The sequence below is a fragment of the Fusarium mangiferae genome (genome assembly GCF_900044065.1).
Source record: "Fusarium mangiferae strain MRC7560 genome assembly, contig: FMAN_scaffold005, whole genome shotgun sequence".
NCBI classification, from domain to species: domain Eukaryota; kingdom Fungi; phylum Ascomycota; class Sordariomycetes; order Hypocreales; family Nectriaceae; genus Fusarium; species Fusarium mangiferae.
In genome coordinates, this window is record NW_024573925.1 from 1,987,922 (window position 1) to 2,013,108 (window position 25,187).

General features: G+C 49.8%; 6 protein-coding genes across 6 annotated transcripts; 3 read left to right on the forward strand and 3 right to left on the reverse strand.

The window, feature by feature from the left end:
• Positions 1-914: 914 nt before the first annotated feature.
• On the reverse strand, positions 915-1,509 carry FMAN_07575 (uncharacterized protein; the record flags this gene model as incomplete). Its single annotated transcript, XM_041831215.1, has 2 exons — positions 915-1,163; positions 1,213-1,509. The coding sequence occupies 2 exons, from the start codon at positions 1,507-1,509 to the stop codon at positions 915-917; spliced, it is 546 nt and encodes a 181-aa protein (XP_041681801.1).
• Positions 1,510-2,551: 1,042 nt separating this feature from the next.
• Positions 2,552-4,320, reverse strand: FMAN_07576 (putative Cysteine desulfurase, mitochondrial precursor (tRNA splicing protein SPL1); the record flags this gene model as incomplete). The annotated part of the gene is made up of 3 exons (XM_041831216.1): positions 2,552-2,974; positions 3,162-3,985; positions 4,059-4,320. The coding sequence occupies 3 exons, from the start codon at positions 4,318-4,320 to the stop codon at positions 2,552-2,554; spliced, it is 1,509 nt and encodes a 502-aa protein (XP_041681802.1).
• Positions 4,321-5,691: 1,371 nt separating this feature from the next.
• FMAN_07577 (putative RVS167 protein) lies at positions 5,692-7,191 on the forward strand (the record flags this gene model as incomplete). The annotated part of the gene is made up of 3 exons (XM_041831217.1): positions 5,692-5,727; positions 5,874-7,116; positions 7,166-7,191. 3 exons carry the CDS (start codon positions 5,692-5,694, stop codon positions 7,189-7,191), a joined length of 1,305 nt encoding a protein of 434 aa, XP_041681803.1.
• A 1,848-nt stretch (positions 7,192-9,039) lies between these two features.
• Positions 9,040-10,941, forward strand: FMAN_07578 (uncharacterized protein; the record flags this gene model as incomplete). The annotated part of the gene is made up of 2 exons (XM_041831218.1): positions 9,040-9,183; positions 9,238-10,941. The coding sequence occupies 2 exons, from the start codon at positions 9,040-9,042 to the stop codon at positions 10,939-10,941; spliced, it is 1,848 nt and encodes a 615-aa protein (XP_041681804.1).
• Positions 10,942-12,352: 1,411 nt separating this feature from the next.
• Positions 12,353-16,201, reverse strand: FMAN_07579 (uncharacterized protein; the record flags this gene model as incomplete). Its single annotated transcript, XM_041831220.1, has 2 exons — positions 12,353-13,654; positions 13,706-16,201. The coding sequence occupies 2 exons, from the start codon at positions 16,199-16,201 to the stop codon at positions 12,353-12,355; spliced, it is 3,798 nt and encodes a 1,265-aa protein (XP_041681805.1).
• Positions 16,202-22,930: 6,729 nt separating this feature from the next.
• FMAN_07580 (uncharacterized protein) lies at positions 22,931-23,290 on the forward strand (the record flags this gene model as incomplete). Its single annotated transcript, XM_041831221.1, has 2 exons — positions 22,931-22,964; positions 23,034-23,290. 2 exons carry the CDS (start codon positions 22,931-22,933, stop codon positions 23,288-23,290), a joined length of 291 nt encoding a protein of 96 aa, XP_041681806.1.
• Positions 23,291-25,187: the final 1,897 nt, after the last annotated feature.

The window sequence follows — 25,187 nt, forward strand, 5'->3', positions numbered from 1 at the left end:
CCCCGCCCCCTTCCTGAGATGCTCTTGTATAGAGAATTCCGGTGCTTCTTCTGCTATTCCAGCTTCTCGTAGTCACCGAAGCTCAGGGTCACGCATTATCTAAGAATTGCATTCTTAGCCATGGCGCCAAGTGAGGAGTCTCCTCCCACGTTCAGTGTTGAGGTGTCATGATAGCTCTTTACTTCTCGTGTCCATAATAGATCAGCCAATGCGTGCCGGATTGTGTCAATCAGGAAACCATGGCAAAATGCGTTTTCATAATGGCCACCAGTCGAAAATTAGCCGCTGAGGTGGTAAGAAACAACACCCCTCCATAGTATCTTTGATCATGACAAAACATTTACTCAAAGGAATGTCGAAATAAAGGCAAAACTCTTCGGAGACAGCACATGAACTTCATAATGATAGTGCCTGTGCTTGGGTGAAAACTGCAAGTTTTTTTATTCGAGATTCTGGACTCACCACTATATTTATTAAGTTTGCTCCTTTTGTAGCTGAAAACCCATATGGCCATGACAATCGATGTGATTTGGCACTTGAATGCAGTAATGGGTTGGTGTGTGAGGGTGAGCTGCACACCAGGGAGGCAAGAAAACTTGAGACCTGGATCCTAAGTGATAAGGTAATCCTCTTAACAAAAGCCCTAAGTTGTTAGTAACTTACCCAAATCGTTCTACTGCTTCGTAACCAGATCCTTAGTCTTTTTGCTCCAGAAGGCATGCAATTGCGGTATCACAGAACGAGCACGGCAGTCAAAGTTCACAAATCGCAACGTTTAAGTAACTATTGATGGTGTTTATTAGGAGTGTCTAGTGGGATCTTCCTCTTCCGTCCATGCCACAACTTTGGGGTATCATATTCTGGTCTCTTCATGCTTTCCACCTTGCGCCGGCACCAGTGTGTGATTTGCCGGTTTATTCGCGGCTCTCTGCCTCAGCCTGCTTCTGGATGTCGTGCTCAACACCACGCTGGCGGGTCTTGCCCTCAGCACGAAGCTCGTCGTAGTGGGCCTCCTGCTCCTTGTTGCCGGTGAGATTGGAGACAGCACCACCAACAGTACCCTGGACACGGTCGCTGATACCAGTACCGAGATCGCTGAGCTGACCCTTGGCCTCCTGGTTTCTACCCTCGAGATTCTGCTCATGGCCAGCCTTCTTCAGGGACTATCAATCATGTTAGTAAAGTAAGCATGACTGGAGTTATCAATCTTACCTCGCTGCCGATGATTCCACCAATAGCCTCCTTAGCGGAGCCAGCGGTCTGGTTCCAAGAACCCTCAGTGCGGTTGGGGTCATCTTTGGCGGCGGCACCGGAGCCAGAGAGGGTGACACCGGGGAGCTTGGCGGTAGCGTGGGACGCATCATGTTCGGCTTCTGCCTTCTGCTTCTTGAGGTCGCCAGCGGCCTGGTCGCTGGTGTTTCCAGTGAGACTGCCAATAGCACTCTGAACAGCACCGGAGGCGGAGTCGACGACGGACTTGAGAGTGGAAGGTTGGGGAGTATCAGACATGTTGATTGATTGATGGGATTGGTAGGATTTGTGGTTTGTTTGTGCCTGTGTAGGATGGGGTTCTTGATAGTGTTTGGAATTCAAAGATGTTGATGAAGGAATCAAGTTGAGTCGAGAGGCGGGAGAGGAGAACGCTTTATAGTAATTTGAAGGAAGTCCATCACGAAGGAAGATATCTCATCAAGGCAACTACAGTGGTGCAATGATGTCATTTTTGTCGAGAATTGCAGTGACGCGCCGCGCACAGGGAGGCACATAGGTACATAGAAGGAGCTGTTGGCGGGCAGGAGCTTAGGTGCCTACCTTAGTAGTTACTAGGTAGGTATGACGTCAACAAAGGAAGGCAGCAGGTACTGTACATCCATAGATGGAACTCACCCACAAACGCCAGGAAGTCGCGATCCACGTTTCGGAGTGGTTGAGTAACGTGATAATATTGGATCAACCGCATCACTTGATGTCGGCTGTTTGTGCAGGAGTGTCGAGATCGAGATTCGAAGCAATGGCCATCTTACACGCCCTCCCTCAGCATGCACAAGTGCTGTTCCGCACGCATGTGATTATCAACATTCATCAAGCCAGACCCATATCAACTGTCACTTTGTCAAATACTAAAATTCGTTGAACATCACGTCACATGTGGTACCATTTTAGAAGATAAAACGTGGTCGGCATGCGCAATAATGAATGGTCGTGTCTCATTCTGTGCGACTCTAGTCTTGAACTCAAGCCAAACTCAACTCCGATTGTTTGTTTCATTTCCAACAGGCAAAGCACATTCCCGGTGCTTTATGAATGAGAGGCGCCTGTTATCGTCCTTTGATCCATCCCATAATTTGCAACCCCCTTGGCCAATTGCTCCCTATTTTCGTCCTCAGAATGTAAAAGAAAGAGGTATCTCTGATATTACAGTATGCTATACAGACACAACTGAGCCTCGCTTCAGTCGGCCATCGTCATTAACGTCCTTGATTCATCCAGAGTGACTAAGACTGAGCATGGAACTCTAGGTGAACGGATAATCATCATCATCACAGCTTGCTTAGTGCTGGCTCCACTGAATGGTATTCAAATCGATGCCCTCCTGGACGAGCTCCCACAGAGGACTCAGCTCTCGGAGGAAAGTGACACGCTCCTGCACTGCCTTGAGAACATAGTCAATCTCAGCTTCAGTGGTAAAGCGGCCAATGCCGAATCGGATACTGCTGTGAGCGCTCTCGTCACTGTTGCCAAGCGCGCGCAGAACGTAGCTAGGCTCCAGTGAGGCCGAGGTACAAGCACTGCCCGAAGACAGAGCAATATCCTTAAGGGCCATCAGGAGAGACTCCCCCTCGACATAAGCAAAGGACACGTTGACGCAACCGGGGTAGAAGGAGTCGGCAGCGCCGTTCTGTGTTGTGTGCTCCATAGATAAGAGGCCGTTGAGCAGGCGATCTGAGAGATATTTAATGCGCTTGGTGTCGTACTATAAATCGGTCAGTATCTAATGTACGTAGATATGGAAATAAGACAAGATTCAAAGATATCGTAGATCAGACAGAAGCTTCGATCAACACGGCCGGCCTTGTCACGGGCCATTCAGAAAGCCATGCATGTGTAGAGCAGCTCATCATATGTACAGAGAGAGGGTTGAGAAAGTTATGAGCACTTACAGCCATCTCCTCCTTGGCGATGCGACAAGCCTCGCCAAAGCCGGCAACGAGGGAGGGAGCGAGAGTTCCACTTCGGAGACCTCGTTCCTGACCACCGCCGGTAATAAGAGGGTCCAGTCTGACCCTAGGTCGCCTTCGGACATAACAGGCCCCAATACCCTTGGGACCATAAATTTTGTGCGAGGAAATTGACATCAAGTCAATGTTCATGGCGTTGACGTCGAGAGGAATCTTGCCCACAGCTTGGGCAGCGTCAGTATGGAAGAAGATCTTCTTCGATCGGCACAGCTTGCCGATTTGCTCAATAGGCTGGATCACACCAATCTCGTTGTTGACAGTCATGATACTGACGAGGGCAGTCTCGGGTCGGATAGCGGCCTCCAGATCCTCCATTCTGATGAGACCGTTGTTCTGAACAGGGAGATATGTGACCTCGAAGCCCTCATCCTGAAGATGGCGGCAGCTGTCGAGTACGCACTTATGCTCAGTCTGTGTTGTGATGATGTGCTTCTTCTTACCAGATCGACCAAAGAAGCGAGCGACGCCCTTGATACTCATGTTATTACTCTCGGTGGCACCGCTGGTGAAGATGATCTCCTTGGAGTCAGCACCGATAAGCTTGGCGACGTGCTCACGCGCATCTTCTACAGCCTTCTCACTCTCCCATCCATAAGCATGTGTTCGCGAATGGGGGTTGCCGTAGACGCCGACATAGAATGGCATCATTGCATCGAGAACTCGAGGATCGACGGGCGTTGTAGCCTGCATGTCGAGATAGATGGGGCGCTGGCCCTCATCCATAACTGCTGCTTGCTTCAGGACCTCTATTTGGGATGATTAGCCTCAATATATATAAAAATCTCGCTCACTAGGTGGAGCTGATCAAGATGCACTTACCAGCCATTGGACTAACGCTAGCATTGGAAGGAGTATCAGGCGGAGGGATGTCAGCAAAGGCCTTCTTGTCGAGCTTGATAGCCGTCTCAACCTGAGCATTGTCCCTCTTGGTCTCCGATACGTATCCACGTCGTGATGTGCGCCTCGCCACGACAGCTGCGCGAGCCATACCTCGCAGAGGAGCTACAGTAACGCGAGAGGCTGGGCTCAGGCCAACTCGGCCCGCCGAGCGCAGGGCGCATGAAGCGATATTGGAAGACATTATGAATTGAATGTCTGGCAGTTGCAAGGACGAAGAAACGTCAAGCTAAGCCAGTGGGAAGAAGAAGAAGAGAAGAAGTGAATTTTGGTGGAGGAGGCGTTGAGCTCCAGGTCCAAGATTTGTCATTAGCTTGTCGGCTCGGGGCCCTCGGTGATAAGCATCCGGCAGATTCGGCACGGCCATTGGTTGAAAAAGCCGGGGAGCGGCAGAAGGTGCGCTCTTTAGGTCCTAGGTTACGGCGGAGGAGAAGCCGAAACCGTTGAGGAGAAGATGGAAGAGTCATTATTTCGTGGCGATATGTGAACAGTAACGGGAGGCAATCAATGCAACGAACGTTCTTTGCAGGGTCTTTCCAGGTATAGTCTGCTCTCTACAGCAGGTATGCAGGCTGTCGGTTCGGTTCAGTTCAGAGCCTCAACATCAAGAACCCCAGCACAATCAGTCAGAACTTGTTCTGCGGTGCTGGCGGAGTTTTCATTGAACCTTCAATTCACCGAACCCGATAGGCATCGGCGTATCATATTATCTTATGTATGTGCCTCTCCGGGCATTGGCTTCCCATTCCCCAAGGCTGAACTAGGTACCTACTTGCAGTACTGTACCTAGGTAAGTAGTATGTAAAAGAATGAAAGGGCTTCCATTATGGCTCAGGTGCAACGCCTTCGACCCGACCTGTGGCCCAAATGAGAGATTGATCCCTGAAAGCTGTCAAGAGTGACGCAACGCCCATGACGCAGTGGACGCAGTGGCTATGATCCCCTAAGGTCACTCTCTAAAATTCAAGCTCTGAATTAGCAGGTACTACATAGGTACCTAATTGCTCCGGTCAACTTGGTGCTTTCAAAAGGTATATGGTTCAAGACAAACCCACATTATAAGAACTGGACTCACATCTAAGTAAGGTACTTTGATATACTCCGTGCCTTATTAAGTATTTTCCCTGTCAGTCTGATGGTACCTAGGCACTGAATAGTCCTTGAACTGCCGCCGTTGTCACCTCAGTTCCCCCCATGTGCCCCTATTATTTCTTCAACCTCTGGATAGCCACAGCATCGGAAACCGGCAGGCTTGGCAGCGAGGCATAGGACGGGCTGGGCAGCAAAAAAGGCCCAGTGAGGGAACTTAAACCTGGGAGCTAAACTAAAACACAGCCACACAAGTGGACGTCACCGTTCCACGACTCACTCAGTCATGTTCTGGGCTGTCCTGCCCTGTCATAATCGAGAGCTTCATAAGTTACCCTCTCGTCTAACTTTGGCGGCCTCGCGATCTGAGGGTTTTCGCGATACTCACTCACTCTCCTTCCACCCACCACCGACTATACTCCTAGCATCACTAAATTAATCTTACAACTATCGCCGCGCTCTCGCCATGAGCTTCAAAGGCTTCCAGAAGAGCCTCACTCGGGTAAGCCGTGCCCCTCACTTGATGGTGCTTGGATTTCCAGCATGTCTCGCGCGCACAAAACGCCATTTGCGCGCGGCTGAAGAGTCGAGACACGCCATCATGATGAGACATACGATGTCAAGTACTGACATATATCTTGCTCTTAGGCCCCGCAGCAGTTCAAGTCCAAATTCAACATCGGCGAGCATACCAAAGATGCTGTCTACATCGATGCCGAACGTCGTTTCCAGGAACTCGAGACTGAGACCAAGAAGCTCCACGATGAGTCCAAAAAGTACTTCGAGTCCATCAATGGCATGCTTTCCCATCAGATCGAGTTCAGCAAGGCCATGACCGAAGTCTACAAGCCCATCTCCGGTCGCATGTCAGACCCAGACTCAATGAAGATTGAGGGTAACCCCGAAGGCATCCGTGCTTGCGAAGAATACGAGGCTGTAGTCAAGGACCTGCAAGAGACGTTGGCACCGGAGTTGGAAATGATAGAATCTAGGATTATCCGTCCCGCTAATGAGTTGCTCGACGTCATCAAGGTGATACGCAAGACCGCCCTAAAGCGTGAACACAAGAGACTTGACTACGACCGACACCGCACAACCCTCAAGAAGCTGCAGGACAAGAAAGAGCGCACTGCCAAGGACGAAAAGGCAATGTGGAAGGCCGAAGGAGACGTCGAGCAAGCCACCCAGGACTTCAACTACTTCAACGACCTCCTCAAGGACGAGCTACCCAAGCTGTTCCAGCTCGAGCGCGAATTTATCCAGCCCCTCTTCCAATCGTTCTACTATATGCAGCTCAACATCTTCTACACACTCCATGAGAAGATGCAAAATTGCGACATCGGCTATTTCGATCTCACGCTGGACATTGAGGATGCTTTCCATGAGAAGCGCGGCGACATTCAAGAACAGGCCGAGGCACTATCCATCTGTCGCTTCAAGACCACCGGTCGCCCGCGACCTGTGCGATACGGGGCCAAGCCTGCCCTCGAAGGCCCCAAGCAGCCTGCACTCCTTACACAGGGAGGCGAGGGTTCCAAACCGTCAAGCAGCACTGTGACGAGCCCCAAAATTGGTGGCTATCAACGCCCCGCCTCGACCGCCAACGAAGGTGCCGCTCCTCCGCCGTACACTCCCCCAACAGGCGCGAATGCAGGCCTGGCTGCCATCGCCGCTGGCAAGAAGAAGCCACCGCCTCCTAAGCCCAAGCCCAAACCCATGCGCCTCACCGCCCCGGGAGTTGAGACTGTAACGGCTCTTTACGATTACGCTGCGCAAGCCGAGGGCGATCTCAGTTTCCGAGCTGGTGACGTTATCGAGATTGTTACAAGGACCCAGAACGAGAACGAATGGTGGAGCGGACGACTGCAAGGCAAGGAGGGACAGTTCCCAGGTGAGTACTGTCAGTTGTCGAGATCTCATCAGGTACTAACAAGGAACAGGCAATTATGTCCAGCTCAACAGCTGAGGAGCGTGATCGTTGCATTGGTCACGAAGGTGATCTAATCCGTGATAAGACTACCACTACTTCTATACCTGGACACGAAACGAAACGAAACGAAACAACCCACCAAAACTTGCTTACAATAGACATCCATAATTCAGAGAACAGCATCAGTCAAAGGTAGATATAGGGAAGGCCGAGGCGCATGGATGAAGCACAGGAGCTGAGACGTGAAGATGAAATAACAGTCCGTGGTGTTAGCTCGATGTCCTGGAAACGAAATGTAAGGGCCCTTCGTTTCTGGAGATGCAAGGAGCCTCTGAGGCCAAGCAAGAAAGAAGAGGGGGCATTTCTGGCGTTAATGGATAGGGCTTTTGCTGTCTGTAGAAGCAGATAATACAATACTACTATATTTTCAACCAATCCGTGCACGATAGCCTTGTAGCTTCTAGTTGTGGGCCATTGGAGGGGTCGGGCTTGTATGGCTTGTATGAATAATAGGCATTGATACACGTCGCCGGCCTCTTGGGGGAAGCATCTAGCCATGGATGTCAGACAAGCATGGCTTGATTGCTCTAAACTCGCGCAGCATACTCTAAGCGTTGTTAGTGAGGCATGGGCCTGCATGTTAGTTAGTTGGTTACTGCATACATACGTGTATGCTAGAGCCTGCTTTTGTCAAGGACTGAATCACGCGTATCAGATTTTGACGAGGTTGAATGAGGCTCAAAAATGGGGTTGACCCCTCAGGGATCTCAACAGGGGGCCTACACCATCAAAACATGCATGTCAGGACATGAAAGATGCCATGTAATTGGCCAATCCTGGAATATTGGCTGAATGGAATGGGCAACCAATACTCTCAGCAGGTACCACAGCCTGATTTCGCAGCTGAATACCCATCGCGCCGCGAACAGTTGCTTCAGGGTAAAGTCATGATATTCATGAGAGTTGTTGTTGAGCTGAGGTTGGCTCCAAGCTCAGCTCAACAACAAGACTGGAGTACATATGTATATACTTACCTGTCGGGTTTGCCTCGCGTAGTGAGTGGCAGGCTTGTAAAATATCGACTGTACCTAGTTCTTAGAATTGAACCGCCGTACAACACCAGCAGAGCCTCTTTTTTTTTTTTTTTTTTTTTTTTTTTTCACTTTCTAGAACTACCTAGTTACGCCATGTCCATCGTTAGTACGACGAATAATCCAACTGCGCCGCGAGACTAATTGCTTAGTGCAACGACGGGTCAAGTCAATCTGTTGTTGCCTTGTCTCTTATACGTTATTGACATACTCTGAAGACACATGCGTAACCTGACTTGGACTCTACACCATCTCGATATCCTCGTGACGCCGATGACTTGCACATCGAGGTCAAGCTCTGGTCACCTTGACCTGAATAGAGAAAAAGAGAAGAAAACGAACAGCAATGGCACTATTCTCGAAAGATGTAGCACACGAGCTTAGACTCTTCTAAGCGGTCGTCAGCGAAAAAAAAAGAGCCTCATTCCCTACGAAACTTGCTCTTGACCCAAACACCAACCAACCACGAATTCCCAACTCGCTATGATTGCTCTTTTTGAACTAATCGAATTCGAGAGCAGAGACATGGGGCGTCCAAGAATTCGTTGGCATTCCTCTGGGCAGGGGTAGGCTCCTTGGACCCGTGATAAGGCTGTGAAATCGCGACTCGGAACTTGAGGGCTCTTGCGGCTCTGCTCCCCTCTTCTCCTGTAATGAGGGACTTAATAACTACCGGAGCACTGTGAATAGCGTCGTATCCTGTATACATCTCGGTATATCTTGTCGCTTGTGAACATGAACACACACCACTCAACAGGATCTTGTCTCCTCGCTCTCTCCTCGCAGCATCGCCATGAGCATTCTCAAACTACCTGTCGAGATTGTTTCTCTTCTTGTTGAGTTGCTCAACGTTGAAGATGTGTTCAACTTGGCTCTGTCCTGCAAATCCTTGACCTACATTCTCTACGATAGACGAATGTGTCGCCTTGCACTCTTGGTTCGTTCCAGCCTCTTGTCTTGGTGAGCTTAGTCCCCGCTGACAACATCTCAGAAGGCACCGTATTCCGCAGAGGCTCAGGAGGCGCAGTCGACCAAGGACTTCCCAAGGTCATTCCGTAAGCTTGCTAAGCGGCGAATAGCTGTCCAGGTAGCGGAACCATGGATGGTTGCTATAGTTGCCATGGCAGATCGTTTCATTTATACGAATGGGCACTTGTGCTACACTGTTAATAGCAACCATCTCCGCGTCCTCAGCACGCTCGACAAAAAGTTCACGTCTGAAAGGATAGTCGATGTTCCGCTACTTCTCAAGCTCGCAGTAAGAGACTACGACTGTCAAAGACCGCACACCTTTGAACCCCTTTACTACGCCGAGGGCGTCTTGTCATGCCTTGCCACTCAAGTTCTCCAAGACTCAACCACCAGCAGTTGGCTTGTCATCTTCGAGCTCAGAGAATCTCCCACATGGGTTGTCGTACAAAGGCCGTGTTCAAGACACCCGCTATTTGTACGTAATGACAAGAATTATCTGTTCTGGGGTTCAAAATCACATGCCACGCTAGACGGTAGCTACAGATGGGGCATTCACTGCCTCAATCTCCAGACTCGCAAGTGGGCTGATTCGCAGCTGTTTCTATGGGACCTTGAAGGGGAGAGTATAGGGTCTGACGTCTGCTTTGAAATAATCGATGGTCAGTTTTACTGTGTTTCGAACACGTTCAGAACAGAAGCCGATGACGGAATGCGCAATAACTTCTACCAAGTTGTGAGGTTCCCCGTGGACAATGCGGTCCACGGAAGTTGCGAGAAGCCTCCCATGTGCAACCTATGGCGTCTTCATGACTCAGAGGGCGCAGTAGACGAGCGGTGGACTTCACTGCAGCTCACTAAAGACGAGAAAACAGGGAACCTCTTCATTGTCGAGACTCGAAAGGAGTGGTTCCCGGGAAATGCAGGCAGCCAGAGGACGTGCTACAAAAAGGAGCTTCACTTTGATAAACAAGAAGAAGCCCCTCAGCCAGAGCCTTCTCTGCCCACTCCGCCAGAGTCGACTGTGGACAGCCTCGAAGGAGATGAATGGAGCAGTGAGAACCATATTGAAGAACGATCAAGTGAGACGATCCACATTGGGGACGGCCCATCTGATGCCAAAACATACACCCTCCAAGAATGCTTTGTGCGTTCATACAACCCATCGTGCGATGCTTTCATCGACCTTGTTTCTGAGGCTTACAGTCCTGACTCGATGATGCAGCTCAGAGTACAGCCCAAGAAACGAGAACCGTCAGTCAATACATGGCCACGAGACCAAGAAACAGGCCACTATCATAACGACTCGGCTCAGCTCCAAGGAGTTGTCAACCCCGTCCAGCCTATTCAAGGGATCGAATGGTCTATGGATGAGCGAATCTTGGTGTATTCACCAACTCATATGGCCTACGGACAATTGAGGCCCATCGTCCTCATTTCGTTCGACCCAGAATATGTTCTTAATGGCTTTCCGAATTATGCAACACAGACTCAAGGCGCAGATGGCCATCTCGGTGCCTCTGGCCATTCGGAGACAAGCAGCGGACAGAAAGGCATACTATGGTCATCAAACCAGGATTTTGGTCAGTCCGCATCGCCAGGAAAGGATGATCCCAACGCATTTGCCAACTTTGTGAGATCGCGCCCCTCGCTTTACCAGACGATGAGTATGGGAAACGGGAATGCACATGGTTTCGATCTCTCATATCCATGCCCTTGGCGATGAACTCGTGCGCGTGCGTGCGTGTATGTGTGTGGAAGAGGCCTCAGTTCTGTTGCGTGACCTTGAGGCCTTCCATAGCCTGGGCTGTCAGGGATCGTCTTGTAGCAACACATTTCTACAAATATGGGATACTATAGTCAGTGATAATAGAACCTCACGGGATTATACATGAAGCCACAGTGATGCAGTGAATTCTCGGCAAGGAAACAAGACGGTCCAAGACAATCATGTCATATGCAGGCGATTCGTTCATGAATGTATATATGTAAATCTTGTGTACACACCCAGTTTCATGTAGAGGCGGGTTCAGGCAACGCAACCTCATGCTAGGCCCAGGTACAAACAATGCCAGCTTGAGTGACACGGCAGCTCACTAAAGACCCAGGATTGACGTATGAGTTCTTCTGACAGTTTCATGCAACCCTTTTACAAGTCATTGAGGGCGTTAGAATGAAGAGCCTCAGCCTCCCGTCTGATGGATGGTTCGCCTGAAGCCAACCCCCAGCCTTGACAAGGCGACTGCGTCCGTCAATGCCGCGAAGCTAGATCCGACTTTGTCACTTGACATATGATTGTAAATTCCAATGTGATAGGTAACCACTTAGGTAGCTTAGTGGCCAGTAATTTCTACCAGAGCTTGAACTGTCGAGATCCTAGCTAGACTCTAACCACACACACATCCTCCGCTTTCAAATCTTCGAATCGTAATGATGAGGCAAGCAAAATGAGGGACATCGCAACACTACATGCCAGCCAAGTCATGGCAGTGTATTCCTCGTTCGGTCTGTGTCACAACATACGCAAATGTCGGCTTGGGGCGGTCGACTCAGCTGTCTTTCGGTTATGCTTATGGGAGCTAGCACACTCCGAGGGTTCGAGGGTATGATACATCATATCATGTTTCATCATCGTCTGATATAAACAGATACTTGTTGTGACTGTAACTTCGAAATTGAGGGTTGACAGTGTAATACATGCTTCGAATATGTGTAGACACGTCCCGTAGAGTCAAAAGTGCAAGAATTTGAAGCGTATTCACCCCATACATCTTCCTTGTACATGTTCACCCTCATCAGAGAAACCCCATGCCGTCCCTCTTCTGCGCGTCGACCGACAACAAGACACGAAACCCATTCCTGAGACATCCAGAAGACACATCAAAATGCATGCTGATGCCCCTATGACAAGAATTAAAAGGCCAAACTAAGGAATCCGCCCATGGACGGTATGAACCGCGTTTTGGACCCAGGTCCTGAGACCCCAGATCCCAATTCGACATCCAGTAATAAAGATTAAGAAGTACATGAACTCATGAGCGTATAGACCCTCGTCTAGAACATTCCCCCCCCCCGCAAAAAGTGACGGCAAAAGAATAAATCAGGTCGTAGGCATAGACAACATGTGTTGTCATCGATTACTTCTTTCGGCGACTGAACATCTTCGATAGACTACTGCTGCTCTCCTCCTTGGGAGGTGGAGGGGCCATCACAGGCTCTGGCGGAGGCTCTGAAGTGCGCAGGAACGCTGCCAAATCCGAGGTACGTGAAACGTTCGATACTGCATCTCGAGGCTCAAACTTCTTCATGGGAACACGACGTCCAGAGGAAGCTGACGAGGCAGGCTGTGAAGGGCGAGATGAGTTCTCACCAGTGGGCATCCCGTATTTGTCATATCCCGATGGGACGTTGACCTGGATGGGAATATAATTCCTGAAACCAGCACGGCTACTAAGAGATCGAGTGTCGTTGCCTTGGGGTGATGCAGGTGCAGTGTTAGAGTGATTGCTCTCCTTGCGAGTGAATCTCCCAATCAGGCTGGGTGCACTCGCTTTCTTCTTTGGTATCTTTTGTGAGATCGGTGTCGTGACAGGCTCCGGTGGAGGCTCATAGTTCATGAGAAACTCCGCCAAGCTCTCCTCCTTCTTAGCAGGAGGCTTTGGCGTTGCAAGCAAGACTTCGTCATCCTCGTCGTCGCTAAAGTCAATGGCGTAGGGGTCCTTGACACGTCGAGTCTTGCGTTTAGGCATCATATCATCTTCATCAAACATCTTACTCGTTGGAGCAGGCTGTCCTTTGTTCTTCAAAAGGGCCGTGTTGGAGTTGATAGATGAGTGAATCGAAGGCATTGACGACTCGGTGCCGTGAGTCGAAGCCTGGCTGTACCGGATATCGGGAATGTTGGCGTCTACAGCCTTACCACCTGCTGGTTCTTCGGTACCGGTTGTATCCCAAGGTGCGATATTGTGAGGAATACGGTTGCTATTTGCGCCTGGGGGTCCCTGTCGGATAAAGTCGATTAGATCCGAGCTGCCACTACGGGACTCGACCACAGCATCACGGGGCATATATCGATTCCGATTGCTTGCCGATGAAACACGACGACTATCGAGGCTGGTCTTGCCGGGGGTATTTGGGCTGCTCACATTTCGAAGTTGCATAGGACGGCTGTCTCCTGCGGGACCAGTAGATTTGATAAATTCTGCAAAATCCGCGGTAGATTCGCTGGGAACCCGAGCGTCTCTTGGGGCAGCAGACATACGTGGTCTGTTCGGGTTAGGAGAAGGCAATGGCTTCATTCTATCGTCACCAACCCGGTGATGGGGAGATGCCCTCTTCATGTCGGTTGCCGCAGAAGAAGACCTGGAACGGTTGTGAGCACGAGTGTCATCATTCTTCATGGATCCCTTAAACACCGAATTGTCGAGTGACTGCTTGTGCTATCGTCATCGTTAGATCCGTTCTCTTTCGGCAATGCGTATTTTACTCACATCCATGTTGCGCATGTTCTCAGGCGTCAGCGTATATGTGATGGTTTGGTTGCTCTGGATAAGCTCTTCAAAGTTACGGGCCATGGCTGAACGGCTTCCATTGTCCTCGGAAGTTCGAACAGCTTTAAGTCGACTTGTACCTGAGGAGGCTGATGAGCCTGAAGTGTGAGTAGGCCGAGGGGTCTGCGCGTTGCCTCCATCTTCGTCCGAGTCCCTTGTCCTTGATCGCTCTATGGATACCATGCCAATACTGTGAGTGGGAGAAGTAGGTACTTTGTCATTTCGTGCAGCATGTCGGTTTGAGTAGCCTGCCGGCTTTCGTAGAACTTCAGCAGACTTCTCAGGGACGGTTTCAGAGGTGCTTGTAGGGCGTGTGGATACCACCTTGGTACTGGATGAAGATTGTTGAAGAACAGGTGAGTGATGTGGAGATCCAACAATAGTTTGAGGTCGTTTGGCCTCGGTGGGAGAGGCAGCCTCTGGAACTGTTGGCGTGGAAGGCTGATAAGCAATATACTTGTGAGGCCTCTGCTCTCTGGTTCTATTTCGATCCATCTCCTCATCAGACTCGGAGATTGTTGCAGCACCTGGCACAGAACCTCGCATGGCATCAACTGGAGAGCGACTTTTTGGACCTGGGCGAGTTGAGGTTGCAGGGGAGTTCTGAGCCTGCGCATCAACTGCGCTGACACCATTGGAGAGACCACTACTTGGAGGTATGGTTAGACTCGCCCGACGGATACGGTCCGCAGCATCAGCTGAGGGTGAGCGCGACCCGCTGGGGCTCTTGGGACCAGCGACATCGATGATGCGCGCTGAGTGCACGCTTGATGATCTCCTTAGTGGGAACGGACCACCAGTATCAGACAGGGCCGGCGAAGAGCTGCCAGCTACTGACACTCGGGCTGATGTCAGTATCTCTGCCTTCTCGTAAGTCGGATCCTCGTCTGCGATCTCCTGTCTTGACTGAATGCGGCTTGTTATAATCTTTGACAGCCGCTTGCTCTTGGGAGCCACTGGCTCCGGAACAAGCTCGTCTTTAGGCTTGCTTCCATCTATCTCCTTAACATCTCGGGTTTCCTCGCTGCTGGTTTGCTCGGTCTTGGCTTCTTCGACAGGCTCTTGTTTTTCCTCAACGACACTAGCCTTGACAGGTACAGCCTCCTTCTCCTTCGATCGCTTGGCAGCAGCACGATATGGTGATGCGCCGGGTGTTGGAAGAGAGTTTGAACGCTTGCGCCCAGCGAAGTCGGGAGTATTGGGTTGCGACAAGGTTGGGGTAGGAAGGCCCTGAATAATTCCCAGGGGCAGGATCAACAAACTCTTAGGTCGGCGCCCTCCAACTTCCTCCTCTGCCTCCAATTCCTCGTCTTCATCATCGCTATTGTAGGCCAGACCAGGGATCTCGATTTCATCCACATCATTACTGCCAATAGGAAGCGCGACTTGAGTTGGATCAACAGCTTCAGCTTGTGCCTCCGCTTCTGCATCACGGGTTGGGACCCGACTTAAAGCGGGCGAATCAGTGAACACACTGTCTTGTCTCAAATGGCCATTAGACGCCCTTGAAAAGGGGCGGCCATTTAGATCGATCACAGGTGACCGTATCCGCTTCTTCCAGCCCCTCCACAATCGCCCGAGTGTTCGGTCAAGAGCCACCCTCTCCATGTCTTGCTCTTCGACTACGATGCGGTCGGCGACATCGACGGGGTTTCGGGTCCCTTCGTTGATCTCCTTCTGGTATTTAGCCCGCAATCTGTGGTATGCGGCTTGTCCCGCGACAGTAAGGGTGAGCTCGCCCATGTACTCCAGAACAGAGGTCAGGAAGATTGCAACAGCTGGTGAAATAACGTCGGAGACAGACTCGTTGGCGCCTAGCTCGAGATTCTCCTGTTCCATATAGAGGTCCTCGTCTTCCTCTTCCATATCGCCTAGGGAAGAGTAGACCATGCACCTAAGACGGGTACGCTTCCAAACCAATTCTAGGTCCCAGTCACGCGCCTTGTCGCCAGTTGGCGGCACATAATCTTCCTCATCACCGTCGCCCAAGTATTCACGTAACTCCTCGTCGGCATTATTGACGGCATCTTTCGCAAGCTTGGGTTTTAACACCTCCGAAACGGCAGGTCGTAAGTTGGCCAGAGTAGTAGCTTGGGATTTGGAGAGGAAGTTGAAAAGCAGCTGATCAAGAAAATTGTTGACAAGCTGTAGCGCTTCTCCCGAGACGAGCGCAGGGTCGCTGGCTGGCTCAATACCGTGCTGATCGTACCAGGTATCAGCATGACTATCGTGGTCGTTTGTAACGATCTGAGAAGCGGCCGAAGCAGCGATGAAGGCCGCTGAGGGTGATACAGCGAGTGGCGGCGACATGAGGCTGTGGGCAATTGTTGAAGGTCGATCGCTAGAGATACTTTGTGTCCTAGATCTCACGTCGCGGGGAGAGATGATGCCGGAGGTAGGCCGCGACATGGCCAGGTCGCCGTGTGAGGTCGCCATGGCTGCGATCTATATATATCGGGGGCAGACCTGCAAAGGTCTCCCAAACAATGCGTCGGGGACAGGGAAGTGGTCGCTGACCGGAAGTTTCGTTTGCCTTGTACGAGGCGAGCCGAAATAAACTCGGACGGGCACAGAATTAGGATTGTGGCCCCGGCTCTTGTTCTGTTCTGCCAACGTGCGAAATGTTGGGGGAGCGCAATTCGAGGTGGCTGAACGGCAATGTACTTGATCGATGAGTGAACCTGATTTCTGTTAATTGACAACTGCAATGGTATTGCAATCTGAAGTACGGAACTGGGCGGAAAGTAGGGACGGAGAGTTGCTTTTTGTGTAACACAAGTCGCAGGTTGTACAACGAGTCGACCACTGACGAGACAATAGCTGACGGACACGGGTGCGCCAGACGTCGCGAGCCGACTGACAGCACCAATTCAATTGCAGTTCGACAGCAGAAACCTTGACTGTGCCTTGGGAAATGAGGAATGGGTGTAATAATAGACATACCTTGCAGTATAGCAGGAAGACCAGTGGCGATGCCAGGTGGGTGGATTATCGCAATGTCGCAAAAGCAAGCAATGTCAAAAAGCAGTCAACGAGGGACTGTCCAAAGTTTGAAAGATAAACAAAAGAGAGGCTGAAGTCAAGGTGAGAAAGGGAAAAAAGGGTAGGTTGGAGGAACGAGGCGTGCCGATCAGGTCTCGGTCGTCCTCTCCTGTCCTGTTTGCTCAGTAGATTTGATTTGAGTTGAGTTGAGTTGAGTTCAGGTCAGGTCAGGCCAGGTCAAAGTCGCGGATTTGGCTGCTGCTAAGGGTCTCGTTCAGCCGGCGGATTGTAATTGTATGCAGCCCCTGGACCCAGAACAGGCAAGACTGGGGACGGACTGGAAGGCTTCTGTTCTGGCTCTGGCGTTAGAGATTCGGCAAGGTGAGCCAGGTAGACCTTGTTCCGGGGCCGGGACCCTGAGGTACAGGATCGACAATACAAGGTAGCGCTATGGCGAAGGTACTGCTAGGACACTCACTGTCGTCTCTGCTGTCGCGGTGCTGCACGCTGTATCAGAGGTCGCAGCGCAGCAACTGCCTACTGGAGTAATAGGATTTGCGACCAAGTCTCGAAAGGGTCTAGCCCCCTCGGACAGATTGATGATGGTGAATGAATGTGGATATGGATGCCGATGGGATGTTTCCACAGAAGCGGCCGGGGTGGACTGGGCTGGGATGGCAGCTGGAGGTTAGGCTGCTACTGGACAGAGAGTCTGGACGCAACTCCACTATATCCACCGTTCCTGGACAAGCGGACAAGGGCCCTGCCAGTATCGCAAGGGTTTGAGTCAGGGACTCTTCTTTTTTTGAGGGTCGACGGAGCTGGAGCGGAGTCGGGATTTGACTGGGATAGGGGTTGTGATGGTGTTCTTCAGGAGTTCGCTGGGTTCGCTATGTATCGTGTCGTGGATTGGATTAATTAACGTTACGTGGAAGAGTTACTAGAAGTCGCCTAGAAGACACTGTGCCACTGTGATTAATGGGTAGACGGACACGGATGGAATGAATGAAAGGTATGGCCAGCCTCTCTTTACCAACTCACATCACCACATACAGATTAAGCTTGGATCCGTGGCTGTGGCCACAACCTCCTTTGATCGTGATATCTTCAAGCCTAGTCAGGTTCATAGCTTCTCCGCGATATTCATTACTAGCATGCGGCTAGCTTCTAAGCCTCCTCGTGGTTGCTCGGCAAGACCGTCTTTCTGCGGTTCCAGGGCTCCTCTTATCATGACTAGTATAGGCCATCGTCCATCGTGGAACAGTAGCTTGGATTTATTATTGGGTTGGGTCAAAATACCTACTTACCTGCATGCGCTTCCATGACAGAGATGCCAACGTTGGCGGCCAGATACTGTTGGCCGATATCTTGAAGCTGCAAGGGCCTGCTTCGAAGAATGAGCGAACCATGCGAGTGAGTATAATAAGAGTCTAATGTTCTTGATTTCTGTATGGGATCGTCAGACACTTTTCGTATCGCTGCTGCTGGGCTTCCATGATACATATGCCAGACTGTACTCTCTACTATAGTCTGTTCCCATTATAGCTACCGGCACAGTTACAGATAACCTTGCTCGCCTGCCTGCTTGCTTTTAGCCGTTGAAACACATGAACGTCTGTATCGTCCCAGGTTGCTTCTTTCGAGACTCTGTTTCGCTGAGACGTGGATATATGTTACATCGGATCTGTTTCATATAACCATGCCATAAAACTCAGTCGTAATTGACTTGTTACATGTCATTTGCCGAATAGAAACAGCAATTATCATTATCATGATCCCATAATTACATACACACGGCCTCGCACGGACAGACTCAGCTTTTGTCATTATCAGCAACGTTAAGAGACAGAAAAAGAGACCCGTGTGTTGTTAGACGAGCCAGGCCAGGCCAAAGACAAGACCACTTAATCATCCCTGTCCAGACTAATAGCTACATATGGCGTAGGTGTGGCAGCCACCGCAAATCAGATGGTTGATGCTTTGGTCCGTGAACTGAGAAAGCTCCACAAGCCACGCGGGTCAATGGAATGCTGGCTCTGGCTCTTTTGTTCTACTCGGGATATCACAATGGATCGTGAACGAACCAAGCATGGGACCTACCATCCAAGTCGCTCTCGTCTCAGGAGGTAACTTTCCTCCGAGGCGAGATAACGACATTACCCATGATCCATTGTGTGGACCGATTAATTTGTACAATGATCAGCAGTCTATGCTCTCCACGTGTTTCGTAGCTGATCGACACTACTGTACGATCATGATGAACCGCTACAGATTGTGACTGGATATCCATCCGTCAATGATCCATGAGTGATTCCAGTAATAAACCACCTGGACCACCTAGACCCATCAGATCCTCTCCTGGTAAAATCAAACGAGTTAGTTGCATAGTATTCCCCTGGCCCGAACGAGCAGTTGCGATAAACGTGGACGATGGCCATGTTAGTGGTTATTACACTCACAATTCAAGACTCAATTCTCAGGGCCAGCTTCTGTCCATCCACTCACTTCAGTTCAGTTCAGCTCAGCTCAGCTCGACACCAACCCAATAAGAATGCCCTCCGCTACGTGTGGCCGTGCGGGATGGCCCAGGAAATTATCGAAAGTCGCTGCCCGTCATGGTTTCACCACGCCCAATACCACACCACACTGGAAGGGCAACTTGCAGGTCCTACTGTAACCCGTCAACAACAGCAACAAAATATATAGACTTAGAACGTTCAATATCCCATCTCTGTAAAGTTTACCGGATAGGAGCTCCCTCTCGCCTCAGAAATAGACGCTATCATAAAGTCAAAATCGGGCCCGAACCAACGGGACAGGTCTCGGAGCCCCGGATCCATCAGGTTGGCTGGCTGGCACATTTTGCCCCTCCGAAAGGCTGACTAGCACTAAAGAAGAGATGCTGGTCAGTCTGCGATCCTACAGTATGTAACATACACTGGCTAATAATCTGCGTGACAGCAATAGAAAAAGGTCGGACATTTTCCTACGTGCCGGGACTGGGCGGAGAAGAGGGCCGTACAATGGCTCCCGGGTCCACGGTATAGGTACGACAGAGACAATGAAAAAAGAGGATCGACGTCAACAAAGAAAGCTAACAAGCCTGGTGCTTGCAAATGTCTTAGACATTTGCCCATCTCGAGACTCACTTAGTCACTCTCGGATCTTCTCAGTGCGCTAAATTCATCCCCTGCAGCTTGTCAGCTCAAGTCATCCAGCCACTTTTTTGTATAAGGCGGGCTACGTTCTCAATTGGCGTCTTGAGGGGTACCGTCAGAATATGGATCCAAATCTCGACAAGATGAGTACTGTAGTCTACGCGTTGCTGCAGAACACCAGGTCCCATGTACTTCGTTTGGCTGCTTGCCGGAGCGACAAGAGTACGGTTCAGGCATCTCATTACTTGCTGTTACTCAGTCCCTTTCTCACGGCTCAACTTCAGTCAACGGGTTTTGCAGCGGACGACACAATAAATACTCATCGATGCGCATCGTCTCTCCTTTGTCATATGTTTCTTTAGCATATTCTTTGAGTATTAGCGATCTAATCCTAGGTCACCTTGTGGCTACAGCCCAGTCTGCCCGTGCCTCAGGAACAAAGCTTAGACGAAACGCCTTGGCATCACCATCTCCATCTCCATGTCTGCTTGATTTAACATACCAGGTGGCTCTTCAAGCTCGGCCCGAAGTCTATTCATCGTTCCCGGCGCTTCAGGCAATAGCCTACCCTCTCCCCGGGACATGTCTATGCGTCGATATCTGCTCAACCGCCTGTTCTGCCAGTGGGTGCCGATTAAAGCAGCATGAGCCTGACGCCTCATGCACGTTGCCTTGTGTTGGGAGCTGATATAAGGATGATCCGCAATGAGGGCTGCGTCCTTTCTTTGAGTTGTGGTGTTGGGAATCGGTTATAAATAGACAATATCATGCTGATCACGATCCTAGAAAGGCCAGAGATCTAGCTGTGGCTCAATGATGCATGGCACGTATTGCAGTGGGACGAAAGTCCCGACAACACGGTCTATATCTGTGCTCTGATTTCCGGTTACTCGAACTGAGCTCGAGATATCTATTTGACCAATGGAGGGCTCAATGCCCCCAGTGATGTGGCATAGCCAGTCCGCTGCTTCTTCAAAACTGAAGAGTGAGGCTTTCTTCCGGGTACCACCAACACACGCTATCCCGTGACATGTTACTCAGGGGTATATGGTCGAGCCCAATGGTTGTCGATTCGCGTTCAGCCATGCAAGTGATCAGTCTCCTTGGCATGAACCTGGCTGTTGCTGAATCAAGAGTTTGCCTGATCCGCTGCAAGTCGCCGAAAGAGCTTGGTCAAGAAGACAAGTCACCTCTGCTCTCACTGCTACAACAGCAACTAGGATCACTTCGATACTTCAAGCGCCGAGGCCGATGTAATGGCTGCGGTATGGGTTGCGCTTTGGAAGCCCTCCAAGCGTTCCTGTCGTATTCATTAGAGAGTGCGAGCACTGAAGGGGGTATCACAACTTTACCTTTAATATTTCCATACTTACATAAGCGACATACTTCCTTTTCTAGACTGACACCCTCGATGATGGTTTCGGGGCAGGTGGCCATCAGCTCGCCGCGGATGCAGAGCTCAACGATTCGGCTTCTGAGTCGGCAGCACTCCTTGCATTGGACGTTCTCTCCTCGACACATAACTATATGAACATTGAGTTTCGATCCCTCAGGACACTGGGCTCTTGGAGGGGCACATACTCACTGGGATAGCGTTGTGGTGGTGGTAAAGGAGTGGCAGGACAATTACACGGCTATAATGATAATGTTTGCAGTGAGGCAAGTCGCGATCAACGCAAATATATAGGTATCGAAGAAGTGAATGTTCTTTCCAGTAAATCCAGTGCACTGTCTTATCGAATTCACCTGTCGAACAACCAGTGTTCGAGTACCGTCGTCTTGAGGCCTGCTCTTTGGAGAATGGTTAGAACTACTTGTTCACCAAAGCGAACAGAACAACATGTTTAATACATATTGACGGGACGTTATTGTGTGCCTACTGATATTGTTCAGTGTTTCTATTTTCATACTGTTTCAGTCTCTAGTGGCATTTGGTGGTCCCCGAATTTCTTTGTTCAAAGTGAAGACAAGGGAATGAAATCATGAACAACTATGGTCTCATCCAACTCGATCACAAGTTATAGAAACAAAGAAGTCTCATTATATGATCCACTAGGTTTCTTCAAGGTGTTCGGAGTTAGTCGTGTTTAGCTACCGCTGAGTTACTGTAGAGTCCATCGACGATGCTAACAGGCACCAGACAAATAATAGATTGGTGATGAGACAATACTTGTGATCTACACATGACTCCGCTCAAATATGTCATATAGCTACTTATTTGGGTAAACGCTTCGTCAGGCCCCGGTGATTGTTCCTCGCCAGTAACAATCTCGGCTTCACAACTCGTGCCGCTGAGTTTGCGAGACCGATTTGTATATCAACAAAAGGAGAAACTTGCGAAACATGACAGAAATCATTGAAATCCGGATTGCTTGAATCATTTTCTATTATCGAGTCTCGCTTCTTAGTCAGTTTATTGCTAGGTCTGCATGAAAGAAAAGGGCATAGATACCGACTTGGGTATCAAGGTGGATGTGATATTCAGCTCCAATAAGATTTTCTTCAGCGGGAACCTCTGTGATGATTATGCCTGTGCTTGAAAGTGAAAGCACATTCCTAGATGTTTCGTGGCGACTGTCACATCCTGCCACTGGCAAAGGGTGTCGAGTTTGCGCTCATGGCAACTCTTATTGTGCCTATTGAAAGATGGCTATTAAGCAAACAATTGAGCAAATAATAGGTTCATGGCCACAAGATCTCAACCGTAGCAAGGTTTTTCTTCTTCTTCTTTCATGCTGGAATATTTCTCCCAACATCACACAAGTCAATTAATTAACTGTCAAGTCATTCCTTTCTCTAACAAACAATGTGGTCTCGCCCCTACGCGATGCCGAGGGACTATCTACTCCCTTTTCTCTCAGCTTGCCTCTTTGTCATACAACTTGGTCTTTCGGTAAGTGACCTACCGTCCATCAAGCTTATGCAAGATATTGTATGTGAGCATGTCCATCGAATCGATAGCCCTGAGCTTCTTCCAGAAGAGAAATGTCGGGATGAGCCGGTCCAGCAACGACTTAACTTCATCATGATGGGGATGCAAATATCCGCCACTATTTCGGGTATGTTTCCATCACATCTCATACATTTACTTGTTAGGGCTGTTTGTAAGACTTACGACAAAACTGCAGCTACCCTAGTTGCGTTCCCCTTGGGTGTTCTCTCAGATCGAATCGGCCGACTTCCTGTACTGGGTGCAAGTATCTTCAGCATGATACTCTCAGAGTCATACGCCATGTTCGTATGCTGGAAATCAGACATGATTCCACTCGAAGCAATTTGGTGTGTCGGTGTCGCACTTCTCTTTGGTGGAGGTCGAAGCGTTGCTGAGGCCATGGTATTTGCTATCATTGCGGACACGGCACCCGAATCCAAGAGGCAAGCTTGAATTCAGAGGGTGAGATAAACCAATTTGCTGACGAGTCTTCCTAGAGCATCATGGTTTCAGTGGGTTGTGGCCTCTGTACTTGCTGCTCAGCTCGTAGGCCCTATGCTATCAGGAGAGCTGGTTCGGTCGTCTGTATGGATGCCACTATTCTTGTCCTTGGGCTTGGTACTCGGAGGCGGCATCATCCTAGTGAGCTTGACACCAGAGACACTCAAACTAAGGCAGCCTCGAGAGGAGGTAAGCGTTGGGCCGTATGACTATGGCCTGGAGCCTCCCAAGAGAACATCCGTCATGGTCACTTTCAAGTCGATGTTCTCTAGGCCTCTCCTCTGGCTTATCCCTGGCGCTGTCATGACAATACCACTAGCATCAGTGCAGACTGATATCGCCATTCGCCTAATGCCCATACAGTTCAACTGGTCACTCAACCGTTCTATACTTATTGTATCTTTGCGAAGCTTGGTCACACTTCTCACACTATGCATACTGCTACCCGTCATCACATGTTTCTGGAGCAAACTCACACATTCGCCAACCCATCGCAGATGCTCAATTCTAGCTCGCGCGAGCTCGTTGCTATTCTTAGCTGGCTGCCTCTGCATGATGATGGTAACAAAGCAAGCCTTCATCCTTGCAGGCCTAGCCGCGTCGGCACTGGGCTCGGGTCTGCCTACGCTCTGCCGCGCCATGTTAGTTGGGATGACAGGGGAGGAGAGAGCCGGGATGCTATTCGGGCTGCTGGCGGTCTGTGAGATCCTGGGTTTTCTCGCTTGTGAGACAAGCATGGGGGCGTTGTTTGGGGTTGGGCTGAAGACGTGGTTGGGGATGCCATTTTGTCTGGGAACAGCAGCTTCTCTTATCATCAGTCTAACCACATGGCTGGTCCCCATGAAGCTATTGAACACTGGAGATAGCTGATCAGTTACGGATACTATATCATTTGATTCGATGTTGGCCGGCATACGTTGTCTGGAGTTGGCGACTGACATGGTACCTTTGGATAATTTACCATGGTTCAATTACCCTGAAGCATCGCCATTACTAACAGATTCCAACATTATTAACGTAACACATAAATACACAGTAGCTGCTCCACGGCAGCCGCTTTGAAACTCTATACTCGAAGAGATCATTCTCAAATTGGAAGGTGAATTATCCATGCCATCCGTCTTATCATTACACGACGTTGCTGTCGCGGTGTTTGCCTGTGACGCCGTTCGCAAACGATGATGGAAGATCGGTGTGAAAGAAACCAATTTGAAGGTTCCAGGGACTTGTAAGTGAGACAAATCCAGGCCTCAATGTTGTAATATTATCTCACTCAACATACATAAGCACCGGAATAGACCATTGCCAGTCTGCCAGTACACCCTGATCTTACCATAGGTATGCAAGATGGACCAATAAGAACAGCTCGAATATCTGCAAGTCTCGGATTCTCACATTTTTCTTTTGCCATGTCAAGGTCCATCAAGAGTTACATAGTGAAAAGTCAAAATTGATTGGGCTTGGCTTAGATCAAATGCCCCGTCAAAGAAATCAGCAGATCAGAGGTAGATGAGACAAGGGAATGCAAGGGTATATGCAATTGTACCCAATTATGTTATGTTATGCAACTCTGCCGTGTGTCAACCGCGGCAGATTTCGCCAAATTCCATTCGACCTTGACTTGGCTGGCTCTGTTCAACCTCAATTACTCTGAGGCTCTTACTTCCGAGCTCCGCGAGTTGTGTATCTCGTAGAGAGACGACGTATAAGAACGGCCATCACGTCATATCGCCGGCTTGTCAGATGATAGACTTATCTGTAACGACACCAGGTACACTCAACTGAGCAATTTATAAAGACTCTTCTGTACTCAGCCAGAGACTTAAAGCTACGCCAAGTACCAGATCTA